This window comes from Bison bison, unplaced genomic scaffold, assembly GCF_000754665.1.
Source record: "Bison bison bison isolate TAMUID 2011002044 unplaced genomic scaffold, Bison_UMD1.0 scf7180017864485, whole genome shotgun sequence".
NCBI lineage: Eukaryota > Metazoa > Chordata > Mammalia > Artiodactyla > Bovidae > Bison > Bison bison.
The window spans coordinates 3,629,046-3,645,154 of record NW_011495045.1 but is presented as its reverse complement, the minus strand read 5'-3'; the positions used below and the strand labels follow the sequence as shown (position 1 = coordinate 3,645,154).

The following is a 16,109-nucleotide window of genomic DNA, read 5'->3' as shown; positions in this document are numbered from 1 at the left end:
GTCAGTTTTTATAACATGAACTGGATGCATGCACCCATTTAATTAGGGGTTATGATTTATAGTTTGTAGATGGAGCAAATTTGTAGCTCCCAGTAACAGTTTTCCTTCAGGATTTTCAATTAAAAAAAGGTTTAAAAAAAGCCAAACAAAGCAAACCTAAAAAACATGAAAAGTTTAAATCTTAAAAAAAAAAAGCATAAAACTGAAACATGACTGAACAAAGTCTGATTTTCATCACATAAAACTTTTCTTTGACAGCTGGAGCCACCAGCTCTACACAGTGAACTAGCTTCTCACACGCCCCTAGCACGACACTGTCCTAACAAAGCAGTTGTGGTGGGTTTACGTCTGAGCAACAGATTCTTTCCCCCATGTTTATTTTGTGGTGCTGTTTTTCTAACTAGTGGATGTGATGATGGTGGCAGAGTTTGAGAAGTAAAGACGTCGAGCTAGCAAAGGGAAGGGTCTTCAGATGCAAAAGTTTCAAAGAGCAAGGAGGTGGTGAAGTCACAAGTGCTGTTCTGGACAAGGCCATTCTGTGTTCTGTGTCCTTTCCTGTTGAGACAGGTACTAACAAAGACCAGCTGTCTTGTGGGGCTGGACTGAGCAAGAAATTAGAAGTGATTACGTGGGGAAAACAGCCATTGATTAAAAATGGACAGGTAGGGGAATGCTCATTTTCTCTTTGGTTGGCACACACTTTCAGCACTTTCTAACTCTACTGACTTGTTAGTGTTTTGGGTTCTTTTGTTTTTGTTTTTTTAAAGGTAGCAGAGCTCATATTTTGACTAATGATAAAACTGTCTCCTCACCATGCCTTCTTCATACTTTAGCTCTTTCAATCCCAGACTTCCCACCATTGTTAAGTTCTAGCACAAAGTGCTGGGTATGAGCTGACAGACGTCATAATATTTTTTTAAAAAAGGCCCACTTCTCCTCAGTGCTTACTAACTGGAGTTACTGATTTCTGAAAAATTTCTCTTTTAAGTGGATAATCACTACATGCCTACTCTATGGTATGTGCTGTGCTGTCAATAATGTCCAAAATGAAGAATATTCTCTCCTCAAGGAGGCCTCAGTTATTGGGCTGGGCAAGCATGTAGACTGGGCAAGCTGGGTTTGTAACTGCCACAACGGAAGTATGAGCAGAGTATAGGGGATGGAGAGGTGACATGGGTCAACTTGGCATGTAGATTTCATGATGTCAAAATGAGTTTTGTCATGAGACAAAATGACTTCAGGACCAGAACTTTGGTTTAGAAAAGTAGCAGAGAAGTAGAAGTATGAGTGTTCAGAGTTCAGAACTCATGGATAAATCTCAGGTTCTGCCACTCTATCTAGCAACTGTAGTCTTACTGAGCCTGCTTCTTTATGTTCTCAAATGCTGTTTATAGGCTGTGAGGAATCAATGAGTTATCAGGTGTGAAAGCACCTAGCACAGTGTTCAGAAAGCTCTCACTAAACACTGTGTCTTTCAACTAATCAGTTCAGTTCAGTTCAGTCGCTCAGTAGTATCTGACTCTTTGCGACCCTATGGAATGCAGCACGCCAGGCCTCCCTGTCCATCACCAACTCTTGGAGCCTACTCAAACTCATGTCCATTGAGTCAGTGATGCTATCCTACCATCTCATCCTCTGTCGTCCCCTTCTCCTCCTGCCTTCAGTCTTTCCCAGCATCAGGGTCTTTTCCAGTGAGTCAGTTCTTTGCATCAGGTGACTAAAGTATTGGAGTTTCAGCTTCAACATCAGTCTTTCCAATGAACATTCAGGACTGATCTCCTTTAGGATGGATGGACTGGTTGGATCTCCTTGCAGTCCAAGGGACTCTCAAGAGTCTTCTTCAACACCACCGTTCAAAAGCTTCAATTCTTCAGCACTCAGCTTTCTTTATAGTCCAACTCTCACATCCACACATGACTACTGGAAAAACCAGAGCTTTGATTAGATGGACCTTTGTTGGTAAAATAATGTCTCTCTTTTTTAATATGCTATCTAGCTAGGTTGGTCATAACTTTCCTTCCAAGGAGTAAGCGTCTTTTAATTTCATGGCTGCAATCACCATCTGCGGTGATTTTGGGCACTGTTTCCACCATCTATTTGCCTGAAGTGATGGGACCAGATGCCATGATCTTAGTTTTCTGAATGTTGGGTTTTAAGCCAGGTTTTTCACTCTCCTGTTTCACTTTCATCAAGAGGGTCTTTAGTTCTTCTTCATTTTTGCCATAAGGGTGGTGTCATCTGAATATCTGAGGTTATTGATGTTTCTCCTGGCAATCTTGATTCCAGCTTGTGCTTCTTCTAGCCGAGCGTTTCTCATGATGTACTCTGCATGTAAGTTAAATAAGCAGGGTGACAATATACAGCCTTGACATACTCCTTTTCCTATTTGGAACCAGTCTGTTGTTCCATGTCCAGTTCTAACTGTGGCTTCTTGACTTGCATATAGGTTTCTCAAGAGGCAGGTCAGGTGGTCTGGTATTCGCATTTGTTTCAGAATTTTCCACAGTTTATTGTGATCCACACAGTCAAAGGCTTTGGCAAAGTCAATAAAGCAGAAATAGATGTTTTTCTGGAACTCTCTTGCTTTTTCGATGATCCAGCGGATGTTGGCAATTTGATCTCTGTTTCCTCTGCTTTCTAAATATTCAGCTTGAACATCTGGAAGTTCACGGTTCACGTATTATTGAAGCCTGGCTTGGAGAATTTTAAGCATTACTAGCCTGCGAGATGAGTGCAATTGTGTGGTAGTTTGAGCATTCTTTGGCATTGCCTTTCTTTGGGATTGGAATGAAAATTGACCTTTTCCAGTCCTGTGGCCACTACTGAGTTTTCCAAATTTGCTGGCATATTGAGTGCAGCACTTTCACAGCATCATCTTTCAGGATTTGAAATAGCTCAACTGGAATTCTATCACCTCCACTAGCTTTGTTCATAGTTATGCTTCCCAAGCCCTACTTGACTTCACATTCCAGGATGTCTGGCTCTAGGTCAGTGATCATACTGACCTAGATGTGATGATCTGGATTGTGAAGATCTTTTTTGTACAGTTCTTCTGTGTATTCTTGCCACCTCTTCTTAATATCTTCTGCTTCTCTTAGGTCCCTACCATTTCTGTCCTTTATCGAGCCCATCTTTGCATGAAATGTTCCCTTGGTATCTCTAATTTTCTTGAAGAGATCTCTAGTCTTTTCCATTCTATACTTTTCCTCTATTTCTTAGCACTGATCACTGAAGAAGGCTTTCTCATCTCTCCTTGCTATTCTTTGGAACTCTGCATTCAGGTGGGTGTATCTTTCCTTTTCTCCTTTGCTTTTTGCTTCTCTTCTTTTCACAACTATTTGTAAGCCCTCCTCAGACAGCCATTTTGCTTTTCTGCATTTCTTCTTCTTGGGGATGGTCTTGCTCCCTGTCTCCTATACAATGTCATGAATCTCCATCCATAGTTCATCAGGCACTCTTGTCTATCAGATCTAATCCTTAATAGATGCATGTAATTTTTGATCTCTTTTGAAAATGATAGAAAACCAAAACAAAATAAAAAGACCAGTCTCAGCCACAGGATTTGCCATGTTATAGTTACTGTGTGTGCCCCCTACAAACATTTTGAGATGCCCCTTGACATCTCATTTATCAGTGTACCCATCATCAGGACTCAGATAAGAATACTCAATAAATGACTGTGAAAGGAATATGGAAGCTAGTTAAAGAAGTGTATTCTGAGGTCTTCCAGTTTATTCACTGTCCAGTTTATGCCCTGTTCATGCATAATCCATGGCCCTTTATCTGTGGGAGTGTTTACTCATGTACGATATGCCTGGATCCTGGAAGTGACTGGAGGAGTAGGATGGTTGCCTAAAAGTCATCACCATCTTGCTTAATTTGAATTTCTTTACCAGCCAAAGAAGGTTAAAAGGACACTAATTAGGAAGATAATTAGTGATAATTAATTAGGATAAACAGTCCTTACTTAAATAAATATGAATTCAGTCTAGCTGGTAAGTTAATTGAATCTCTAGTTCCTAGCACAGTACTTGATAACAGTCTTGTGCTCATTTGTTTAATATCTGTTCAATCAGTGGAAGCCCAGCTAAAGAGCAAGCTTGAATCTGTATCTGAAAACTTTACAATATTTCTTGCTGTTGTTTCAGCCACTAAGTCCTGTCCGATTCTTTGTGACCACATGGACTGCAGCATGCCAGGCTTACCTCTCCTTCACTTTCTCCCAGAGTTTGCTCAAAATCATGTCCATTGAGTCAGTGATGCCATTCAACTATCTCATCCTCTGTCCCCCTCTTCTCCCCCTCCCCTCAATCTTTCCCACCATCAGGGTCTTTTCCAATGAGTTGGCTCTTTGCAATAGGTGGCCAAAGTATTGGAGCTGCAGCATCAATCATTCCAATGCATATTCAGGGTTGATTTCCTTTAGGATTGACTAATTTGATCTCCTTGCTGTCTAAGGGACTCTCAGTCATCTTCTCTAGCACCACAATTTGAAAGCATCAGTTCCTCAGCACTCAGCCTTCTTTATGTTCCAACTCTCACACCTGTACATGACTACTGGAAAAACTATAGCTTTGACTACATGGACCTTTGTTGGCCAAGTGATGTCTCTGCTTTTTAATACGCTGTCCAGGTTTGTCATAGCTTTTCTTCTAAGGAGCAAGCATCTTTTAATGTCATGGCTGCAGTTACCACTGTAGTGATTTTGGAGCCCAAGAAAATAAAGTCTGTCACTGTTTCCACTTTTTCCCCATCTATTTGCCATGAAGTGATAGGACTGGATGCCATGATCTTCGTTTTCTGAATGCTGAGTTTTAAGCCAGGTTTTTCCACTCTTCTCTTTCACCTTCATCAAGAGGCTCTTCAGTTCCTCTTTGCTTTCTGTCATTAGAGTGGTATCATGTGCATATCTGAAGTTGTTGATATTTCCCCTGGAAATCTTTATTCCAGCTTGTGAGTCATTCAACCTGGCATAAATATTTCTTATCAAGTTTATTTTTTTGGTATAGTGAAAAAAGACTGGACAATTCAACTTACTAGTTATTACCTTGTTGATGGTTTTAGTCAAGAATTATTACCTGGAGGAGAAAACACCTAAGAGCCTCTGACAATAGTGGTACACATTTCACAAAGTAAACTGCATACTGATGAGCTCCAGAGACCTGATGTGCTAGTATCTGAAAGATTAAACTCAGCCACATCTCACACTGAGTATTACCATTTTCCCTTCTTTTGGATCTCATATTCCTTTCACACTCAAGAAGCTTTCATTTATACGTTTAAATATTGCTTTTTCTTTTTCAGTTTATCTTCCCCCTGATTATTAATGCATTATAGTTTCCTGTCAAAAACTGGGAAAGAAAAAGTACTAAGAAGCAGGGAGAAAACAAGACTTCATAAGAAATGACCCAGAGGCAATTACTGTTAATATTTTGGCATATTTCCTTCTAATCATTTTCTATGTATTTTTTCCTTCTATATGTGTGTATTATGTATGTACATATATGTCACACACCCATAAAATAACAAAACCTGCCTTAAAGTAAAAGAGCATTCCCTGAGATCATTAAAAATTCTGCCCAGATATTCTAATACTACATATTCTATCATATAGATATATATTTATTTACTAAGCCATTTTTATAATTAATGTATGGTTTATTTCCATTTTTTTTTCTATTATAAGTAATATTGCACTGGATGTCTTTGTGGTCAAAAATTTTTCCCTGTACCTTTGTTTATTTTCTGGGGCATTATTCCTAGAAGGGGGACTAGTAGATTCAAGTATTAATGTTTTAAGACCAAACTTTTCCAGAAAGGTTGTAACATCTATGTTTCCATAGCAGTGTACAAGTAACTCCCTCCAGGCACTGAGTATTATCAAGTTTTTAATCTCTGCTAATTTGATGGGTTTAAAAAAAAAGTCACTTAAATTTGCATTTCTTTATTTACTAATGAGGTTGAACAATTTTCCCCTCTTATTTGGCATTTGCATTCTTCCAAATATACTGTTTTTATCAATGTGCACTGTTTGTATCAATGTGTAAGAGTTCTTTTTATGTTATGGATGTGGATTCTTTGTTTATTTGTTGTATTTTTCTTGCTTATTTTCAAGAAAATTTTCTGAAATACAGAATTTTGATCCAATTAAATCTATCTTTCCTGTCATAATTTCTTCTAAAACTTTTAAATTTAGGAAGGTCTTACCTAGCCATTCAAAGACTATTTATCATCTCTGATGGAGATTTTTGACAATTCTTCAACCATCTGCAATTTATTGTTATATGGTGTAAGATAAAGATCTAAATATGCATATTTTTTCCAAAGAGTTATCCAGTGTCTTGGGACTGCTGACTGAATTATGCCCACCCTTCCCACTTTATAGTTTATATAGTGAAAGTGAAAGTGAACTTGCTCAGTTGTGTCTGACTCTTTGCGATCCCGTGAATTGTAGCCCGCCAGGCTCCTCTGTCCATGGGATTCTCCAGGCAAGAATACTGGAGTGGGTTGCCATTTCCTTCTCCAGAGGATCTTCCCAACCTAGGGATTGAACCCGGGTCTCCCACATGGCAGGCAGATGCGTTATCCTCTGAGCCACCAGGGAACTCACAGTTTATATAGGCTAGGGTCCGATTCCATGACTATGGGCTCCATCCTAACTTGTCTACGGGTTCTTATTCTAATTTAATAATTATAGAGAAAAATAAAGTCTTAAACTTCCCTTGGAGTACACGGTGGGTGGTCACTCCATTGGTTTTTTATTTGAAGAGTGTAGCTTCCTTCACACGGGTTCCTCAGTTTTGTTAATGTTAGGTGCAGAAAGGGGCAGGAAGGGTTGAATGCTATTTGAGAACCACTGACTGGAGCAAAATGTTGAGCAGCAATAATTAACAGTTACAGGGGACACCTCTGCCTGAAACTCATACATTTAAAAATTACAAGATAATGCAAAACATGGATATTTTATTGGGATTGAATCATTTCCTCTACTTGACACCAGACAGGCTGACCCTAGGGTCTTTTTTGATCTGTAGTCACTGTTGTTATTTAGTCGCTAAGTTATGTCCGACTCTTTGTGACCCCATGGACTGCAGCATGCCGGATTCCCCTATCCTTCACTATCTCCTGGAGTTCAAGCTCATGTCCATTGAGTCGGTGATGCCATCCAACCATCTCATCCTCCGTTGTCCCCTTCTCTTCCTGCCTTCAATCTTTCCCAGCATCAGGGTCTTTTGATTATTGCCTAGTTTCATACAGCAGATGAGAAAACTGGAGCCCAGAAGGGTCAGTGTGCTGCTCAAAGTGCCATGAATTTGAATCTAGGCCTCCTGACTCCTAGCACGTCTCTAAAGGTCAGAATTTTTACAAAATTTGAAGTAAAAAGTTGCAAAGTAAAAAAAAAAAAAAAAAAATGGCTTAAGTAGCAAGAATTACTGTTTAGTTTACATAACCATAGTTTTTAAACTAGAAAATAATGTCCCACCAAGGGACTGAGTAAACTGTGGCAGACGCACGGATTATTCAGTGAGACGCTGGCTCAGGTGTGCTCGGAAGCTCACGGGCTCACCTGTAATAAGCGCATCAGGCCGGGACTGCTCTTTCCTCCAAGCAGGAACAAAGACGGTGATGTCCTTGTGGCCTCTTTCCAAAAACCAATCCACTGCTAATTTTATTCCTCGGCAGGAAAAGACTTCTTTGTTTCCATGGCTGAAATATTATTTTAGAACACTTAAAACACAATGAAACCTAAATTTGACTTCATTAATTCAAATTTATAAACAGACATGATAACATAATTAAAATAGTTTAAAGAAATTCAAGTTTAAGATGGAGTTTTATGGCTCAGAGGACCAATGAAATAACTAAGGAATGGAAAAATGTAAGGAACAAAAAGAAAATTAGGATTATTGTGTGGAGAATAAAGAAAAGTGGGTCTTCAAATGAGAAGTTGTAAAGGTAAACTAGTTAGAAAGAGAAGGCTCTTTTTGATAGGAGAGGGAAAATTGGGCCTGAGCACAGTGAGAATAATTTCAGTCAAATGTAAAAAGAAATCACATAGAAAAAAATCTGTAAAAACAGTGGAAACAGAATACTTAATAAGAGTTTCTAAACACTTTTCCTTCTCAAGAGTTCTTATGCATATATTTGAATCCAATGATTAAGCAATGCACGAAATTTATTAGGTGACTAATGTAAAACACATTCACACATGCACTTAAATGAAAAAGTCAATGCTTAATCTCATACAAGAAACACTTTCTATGTCCTGCAGTGAAAAGACACCTGGTTTCTGTTTAACAATATTGTGTAGGACAAGGATTAATGACAAAAGGGCATTCAAAATTGGATTAGCAGTTTTAGTGTCTAAATGAAAATGCCCAACTAACAGTGTGGTCATTCAATAAATATTTATCTTAGTACTGCACTTTAACCTAATAATTCAAAATAACACTATTCTAATGTTTTAAAAGAGTCTCCTGCTTTCACTGACATAATTACATTCTTATTATAGTTTGAGCCCTGAAGGCTCCATTCTTATCTATGGGGCAGAAATTCTTTAATTCTTGGGCTAAGGAGGGCTGAATGGAATAAGGTAAGTAAATGCTCTGTTAACCTTTAACACAAATCAAACATTAGGTATATAAATATATTGTTCTGGTTGTTCTCTGGGAAGCAGTAAAACTGTCTAAATATGGTTAACCATATTTGAAGGACAAAACAGAAATAGAATAACTTGCTTTGTAGGTGTTGGAGGCTATAATGCAAAACCACAGGACTGTTTGTGTTCCACAGACCTGTCCTAATGGTTTGGGACAAGATTAGAGGTGAAATCAGATGCACTGAAAGTTTCAGAGGAAGGGTTAAAGGAAGGGGGAGTCTGAAGTACATTTGCTAGGTAAGAAGGGATACCTGATGGCTTTGACAACGCCCCAGCAAATGGTACAGAGTGATGTTAAATTTCCTAGAAAATACTGAAATTTAAGCAGTTTTCTGAAAACTATAAAAAAATGATGGCATTTTCTTGTGAAGATATACATACTAATTATTCCTCAAGACAAAACTCAACATGCTGAGAGCCAAGGATAAATACAGTCTGCATTAATGCTTTGAGATTTGAGTGTACTGTGCTTTACTAGTCACTGTGACATTTGGTGTGCTGAGACTTGAGCGTTTCACTGCCTCTGGCTCTAAAGGGAGGACCGTAAGCATTTTGTGAAGGTGACTTCAGTTGGTAAAGGCAACCGTCACTCGCACTGTAGAAAGATTCCGTCTTGTAAGTAAAGAACTTTCATAAAATCTGTATAAATAGCAAACCACTTACAAACACAGGACACAGATTTTATAGATTCTAACCCAGGTATTATACCGTATGCAACACTTACCACAAAGCTTGTTCCCATTATCTGCTCCCTCCCCTGCACCCACGCCCTGCCTCCCATCCTGCAAACCCTTACAGGGGGAAGCAAACAAGATGATGACTTCTGTTGCCACACTGTGAAAGGCAAAAGGAAGGACCAGCTGTTGCTGGACCCACATCTCTCTCTGATTTTGTTATTTGAGAACAAACAGCTCCCTAACATTTGCTTAAGAAACTAGTTGCTGCTAAACACATCCTTAACTGCTATGTTATTCATACCATAAACCAACAGGAAACTGGCAAAACTCTATTAACATCAGAAAAAAATATACTTTAAGGCAAAACATTACTAGGAATAAAAAAGTTACTGCTACTGCTAAGTCACTTCAGTCGTGTCCGACTCTGTGCAACCCCAGAGATGGCAGCCCATCAGGCTCCCCCGTCCCTGGGATATCCAGGCAAGAACACTGGAGTGGGTTGCCATTTCCTTCTCCAATGCATTAAAGTGAAAAGTAAAAGGGAAGTCACTCAGTCGTGTCCGACTCTTAGCAACCCCATGGACTGCAGCCTACCAGGCTCCTCCATCCATGGGATTTTCCAGGCAAGAGTACTGGAGTGGGGTGCCATTGCCTTCTCCAGCTTGACCTACTAGACAAATGCAAAACCTTGCACAGAGTTAAAGAGAAAATCTTTTCAAGAACACACGAAGAGTTATAAAATTGGCTGTGCACTAGGCCACAGAATAGATTTCAACAGACATGAATCTATCATACAATGTTGACAATGTTATTAAAGATTAATATTGCTATATACCATAAACCAATTTAAAATTTTAATTTAAAAAATGACCCTATTTATAACACTAACAAAAACTAAACAAATCTAAAGAAAATATTATAAGAGCTTTATAGAGAAAATGAACATTGAAAACCTGTATTAAAGAGCATAAGAGAAGACCTAAATGAAAGGAACAATATCCCATTTTCATGGATGGTAAGACTCAATGGATGAAGATGGTAATTCTCAAATTAATGTTAGTACACTGAAATCCCAATATCAAAGGGTTTTTTGTGAAACTTGAGAAGTTGATCCTGAAGTTCATTTGAAAAAACAAGAGGCCAAGGACAGTTAAGTAATCCTGAAGAACGAAAAAGGAGGAACTTCCCCCCTAGCTATCAGTACTTCTGCATAAAACTACAGAAATCCAATCAGTGTTATATTAGTTAAGATTAAAAAACAGAAAATAAACAACAGAAAAGTGAACCTAAGATCGATCTCTCTCGCACACATATATCAGTTCAGTTCAGTTCATTCGCTCAGTTGTGTCCGACTCTTTGTGACCCCATGAATCGCAGCACGCCAGGCCTCCCTGTCCATCACCAACTCCCAGAGTTCATTCAAACTCATGTCCATCGAGTCGGTGATGCCATCCAGCCATCTCATTCTCTGCCGTCCCCTTCTCCTCCTGCCCCCAATCCCTCCCAGCATCAGAGTCTTTTCCAATGAGTCAGCTCTTCCCATCAGGTGGCCAAAGGACTGGACTTCCAGCTTTACATGTGTATAAATGATAAAAGTGACATTACAGATAGATGAAGACAAATATGGATCATTTACCAAATGGTACTAGGGCAGCCAATTATTTAGGTGGAAAAAATAAAATTGTACTTTTACCTCATACCACACATAAAAATAAATTGTATACAGATCAAAGATTTAAATATGAAAATACTGTAACACTTTTAGAAGAAATTACAGGACACATTCATATCAAGATAGAGAAATTCTTTTTACTACCAAGGAAAAGAATGATACATTTGAGTACATAAAACTTCTTTGTGAAAAAGATTCCATAAACAAAATAAAAATGCCATAGACTGAGAAGGTACTTGCAATACACAGGACTGATAAAAAGACTAGTACTTAGAATACATAAAGTATTCCTGTACATTGAGAAGGGTAATCCTCCCCTTTTATTTTTTTTTAAGGCAATAGATATAAACAGTGAATTTACAAGAGAGGAAACCCATATGACCAACAAACAAATGAAAAAAGCTCAACGGTGAAGAAATGCAAATTAAAGCCAAAGTGAGACACCACTTCACACCCATCATATGGGAAGAAATAAAGTCTGCAAACACCAGATGTTGCCACGGATGTGTGACAGAAGTAACTCATACATTACAGGTGGGAGTATAAATTGGTATGACTATTCAGGAGGGCAATTTGGGAATACTTTATTATCAAGTTGAAAGCCGTGTTTTCTCTCAACATAGTAATTCCACATCCAGTGGTGCCTTGAAATCGGATTGAAAGTACTCAGCAGTTGGCCAGCCTGAGATCTCCCATGGGGGCAGGCTACCGTCTTCTTTCTCTTTTATGGCTAGGGTGGGGAAAGGGACAGGCACCTGGGGACGTGTAGGGTTGGTCCCTGGGTGTCCAATACTTCCCCAGCCAGTCCTTTCCTGAACAGGCCAAAGAAATGAATGCTAACTAGGAAACCCCTGGAATGGCTGCTGTTGTCTTGGAAGTCCCTGCCAGCTGCCAAGGCCCAGAATCATTCCTAGTAACAGGAAAGTGAGCAGCTACTGGGTGACTCCAAACTGCAGATGGGACTTCCACAGACCGGGAGAGGCTGGGGGAGACTGAACTGGACCTACCCTCATGAGGCGTGTTGAAGGATGTGCTGGTTATAATATAAGGAGCAACTGAGGGAGGCTCTGATAAAGAATTATAAAAACAGAGTGATCTTGATAAAAAAGTTATGAAAAACAGGATGTCAGAGTGAACACAGTGTAGCTATCAGTGCAAATTAACTGTCTGTTGAGTGTTTACTAAAGAAGTAGGATGATGTTTACAAACTGTAGTTCTAGTGCCATATAAATAGAGAAGGAAATTCATCACGGTTCTGTAGTCACTTACAGGCTATATGTGTATGCATTTGGGGTTTTTTGCTTAGTAGTAAAAATAGCTAATTCTCTATTTATGAATTGGCATGATCCTATGGGCCTCTATTTGTTATTTCAACAATTTGGCAATAGGATGGTATACCGCAAGCAAGTCATGTTGGTGACTCAGAAGATTTATGGCCACTTTTGATTAGGAAAAGACCCTGGATGTTTGCTATAAAGTATCCTTTCGACTACTTTTGCTCAGTGGGATTGGTTTCCCAGGGAAAATACCAAAGTCACTGCTAATTCTAAGTTCCTGTTGAGCAAAATGGATAATACACCTTGAAGGTTGTGTGTGATTAAACCTGGCCTTTAATGCAGAAAAATATAAGGAGCCGGCCAGTGGATCTCTTTCTGAAAGGGCTTATTTTACTCTGTCATGTTTGGAATAGGCATGTTTAGAAAAATCTTGCTTTGCAGTGGCCAGAGGAAGGCTCATTTGAAGCAGACAAATTGGTATATTTATACCAAATTTTAGAAAAACCCTACTTAAAAGGATTATTAGCATCTCTGGATCTCAGGAAATAAATGAAAGAATGAACTGGACAGCCAGTAAGAATGAATTTAAAAACGGAAAGAAGAGATTAAGAAATGGAAAGCACCTTTGTCTTTCTCCAGGTTCTCAACCCTTCTCTGCGGTTGCTCCCTTCCACCTCAGTAGAAGCTCCCACCCTCAGTCTTCTTTGCTCATCTGGGACCTGGGAAGAGGAGATGATGGCTTCTTGGACAGATGGTTCCCAAGGGCTTTAGGATTTGGGGATAACTTACTTGAATGTTCTGGTATGGATTTCACCTCCAAGACTCCCCCTACATTCAACATGCAAAACATAGCTAGGGAGGCAGAAATGATCAAGAGAAAGTAACAAGGAGTCTGAGAATGTGGATAAGAAACTATCCTAGAATTAAGGCATCAGGTTGGCGAATTAAGGCATCAGGTTGGCAAATAGTTGCCCTAATAACTTGGAAGGAAGGGGAAACAAAAGGAGTCAGGCTGCAAAACAGCAGCATGAGCCTGAAACTACAGGGCCATATGAGCCCACTTGGTTTTCATCAAATGTGGAGAGAATCAGCCTTCTCCCTTTGGAGCTCCAGGGACTCTAATGCTTTTTAGAATTTAGTACTGCTGGGTGGATCAGATGTGGTGAGGACACCACAACCCTTTTCTCTAGCTGATGTCTACCTTAAGAGTTATCTTCCAGAGCCCTAGAAAGATCTGCAATAATGTGCCAAGGTTTTCTGCGGTGTGGTTTCAGTTTACAGCCACGTGTGTGAGGATGGACACCTGACTGATGGAACAGGCATGACTGGCGAATGGAGTGCCATGGCCGCGGGTCTCTTCTCCAGTGACTCAGGAGGATCCTCAAGCCTCGGACACCCACTGCTGATGGCAGACTTTTAAGTCTTTCTGCAAAAGGGGATGTGGGAGAAGCTGCAGAGCTGCTGCTATGTGAGTCCCAGTGATTCCATCAGTGGTTCACGGAGGCATTTTCTAAATTAAAGGGGATGGATTCAGGGGTGAATCAGAATAGACACTAATCCTCTCCACTTCCATGGTAGCTTTGTTGCTGGAATTCAAGCACAAATAAGAGAAAAGGTATCTGTACATCAGGGGATGTACATCTGTACATCAGGGACAGTTACTCAGGTACTGGCAACAGTTATCTAGTTGCGGGGGGGAGGGGGAGTGGAGAAAGGTGAAGACAAAAAGAAACTCAAGAATGCAGTGCTACCTGCCTAGTGAGAGTTATGCACAAAGGGAGCAAACAGGTTTCTGGGCCTACCAACAAATAAGGTAGACTTGACAATGAAAAGTCAATATGTTACCATCGCAGGAAGGCCGGACATCAGGAAAAGGAACGCTGCCAGAAACTGAGGGAGACATAAGGAATGCTGCCTCACTCTGAAGCTTTCCCATCTCCAGTGGGGACTGCTCTGCTGAAAGCAGACAGGAGACAATTGGCAAGTGGTGCCAACTATTAATGAGCAAAACCGACCTAATAGAGGAGCCTCATGGAAACACATTATATATGTTTCTTTTTCCTGCCTTAGACTTTTCCTATCCTTTCTTACAGAACTGGAACTATGCACATATTCTGCAATTTCTACTGACCCCTCTCATCCCACCTGTACAGAGAAAAACATCCAAGTTGTGGGTATCCCAGACAACCTTCTACCCCTTCTTTTTCCCTAAGGTTCCTGAGCAAATAGGTCTTCTGTTGGAGGAACATGCCTCTCTTGTCTCTAAATGCTGTTCATCTGTTGGGAAGATATCTCCTGGATAAACAAAAGGCTATCATATTCTGTACTCCAAGTAGAAGACTTTTGAAACTCCTAGGAGATGGTGAGTATGTGCTTAATGATACTGAGAGTAAATATGTGCTAGGGGTGTGCCAGGCTATGGGCCCAAATTTTGAATGAGAGGTTTTCTAGGACATGGGCAACTAATATTCCACATGGAAAATGAACTGCTCATTTATTAGTCATTGCAGCTTCCCCAGCAGATTTCTGTAATTCATTGTAGAGCTCATTCCAGACAATAAGATGAAATTAATTTGTAGACCAGGCTGTGAAAAGTGCCAGGAAGGTCTGGCACTTGGCTAATTGAAGCCTCATTGCGTGTATCCAGGGACTCCCACTCAGAGTTTCAGATGTATGTACCTACTCGTGAACTAGAAACTGGAAACCAAGGGAAGCTGAAATGAACAAAATCATCTTGACAAACATATTCTTTATACGATTTCCACTATCATAACTTTTCATTATTTTGTAGGTTCACTTTATCTCATATATAATGGGATTATCTTTAATTTATTCACATATAGTACTGTAACAAATTTGAAAAGCCCATCAGTTCTACTTTTCTATCTTCAACAGAAGGGCAATTTCATAAACACTCAAATTAATATGATATTTGTTATATCATAAAAATATCATATATACTTTCCACTAGAGAACTGAAGTACACTTGCTTATTATGTGGCATTAAATTAGTCACCTGTGATGATTAATAGATTACAAAGGTATATTTTGTGATGCAGAGAAAAATTCAGGGAACCACACATTTTAATGTAGCCTGCCTCAATACAGGACCTAGAAGAGAGGGAAAATGGGTGAACCATTCCGTCTGCTGTATTTAGGAAACATAGTTTCATGTATTACACTGATAAGTTATATATACACATATCATTACTAGGTTAACCACAGGATAAGGAAGGGTAATTTTAGAATTATAACTGTTATCTTCCCATGGCAGACATGAGGAGCAACTGAGAAACACGGAGAAACCTAATAAGGGAATGAAAGCAACTATTAGAAGGGACAGCTTCTTTATAATTCTCTTCAAGGCATTAAAAAGAAAAATAAGCAACCTTTTATCCAATTATCTGTTATTTCTTCAAATCTGATTTTGATTTAGTTTGAGTATTTGCTTTGAATTAACTTATTACTTATGAGCTTCCCAGGTGGTGCTAGTGGTAAACAATCTGCCTGCCAATGCAGGACATGGTAAGAGACATGGTTTCCATCTCTGGGTTGTGAAGATACCCTGGAGGAGGAAATGGCAACCCACTCCAGTATCCTTGCTAGGAGAATCCCATGGACAGAGGAGCCTGGCTGGCTACAGTCCATAGGGTTGCAAAGAGTCAGACATGACTCAGCATCTAAGCACATACACATAACTTGTTACTTATAATGCTTGTAAAGAACCTTGGAAATCATAGGTGGTTTTTATTTTCTTATTTTCTAAAATTTATGTAATAAGTGTATCCCTTATATACTTGTATATGATCAAAGGAAAGCCATTC

At 39.5% G+C, this 16,109-nt stretch overlaps 1 protein-coding gene across 3 annotated transcripts in view; it reads right to left on the bottom strand.

The window, feature by feature from the left end:
* ZC3H12C (zinc finger CCCH-type containing 12C) overlaps nucleotides 1-16,109 on the bottom strand; it is a 54,850-nt gene that overhangs the window by 10,500 nt on the left and 28,241 nt on the right. For all 3 annotated transcript variants that reach the window (XM_010862855.1, XM_010862854.1, XM_010862852.1), the window contains exon 3: nucleotides 7,568-7,707. In XM_010862855.1, the coding sequence (XP_010861157.1) occupies nucleotides 7,568-7,707 (140 nt within the window). The remainder of the gene's footprint in view (nucleotides 1-7,567; nucleotides 7,708-16,109) is intronic.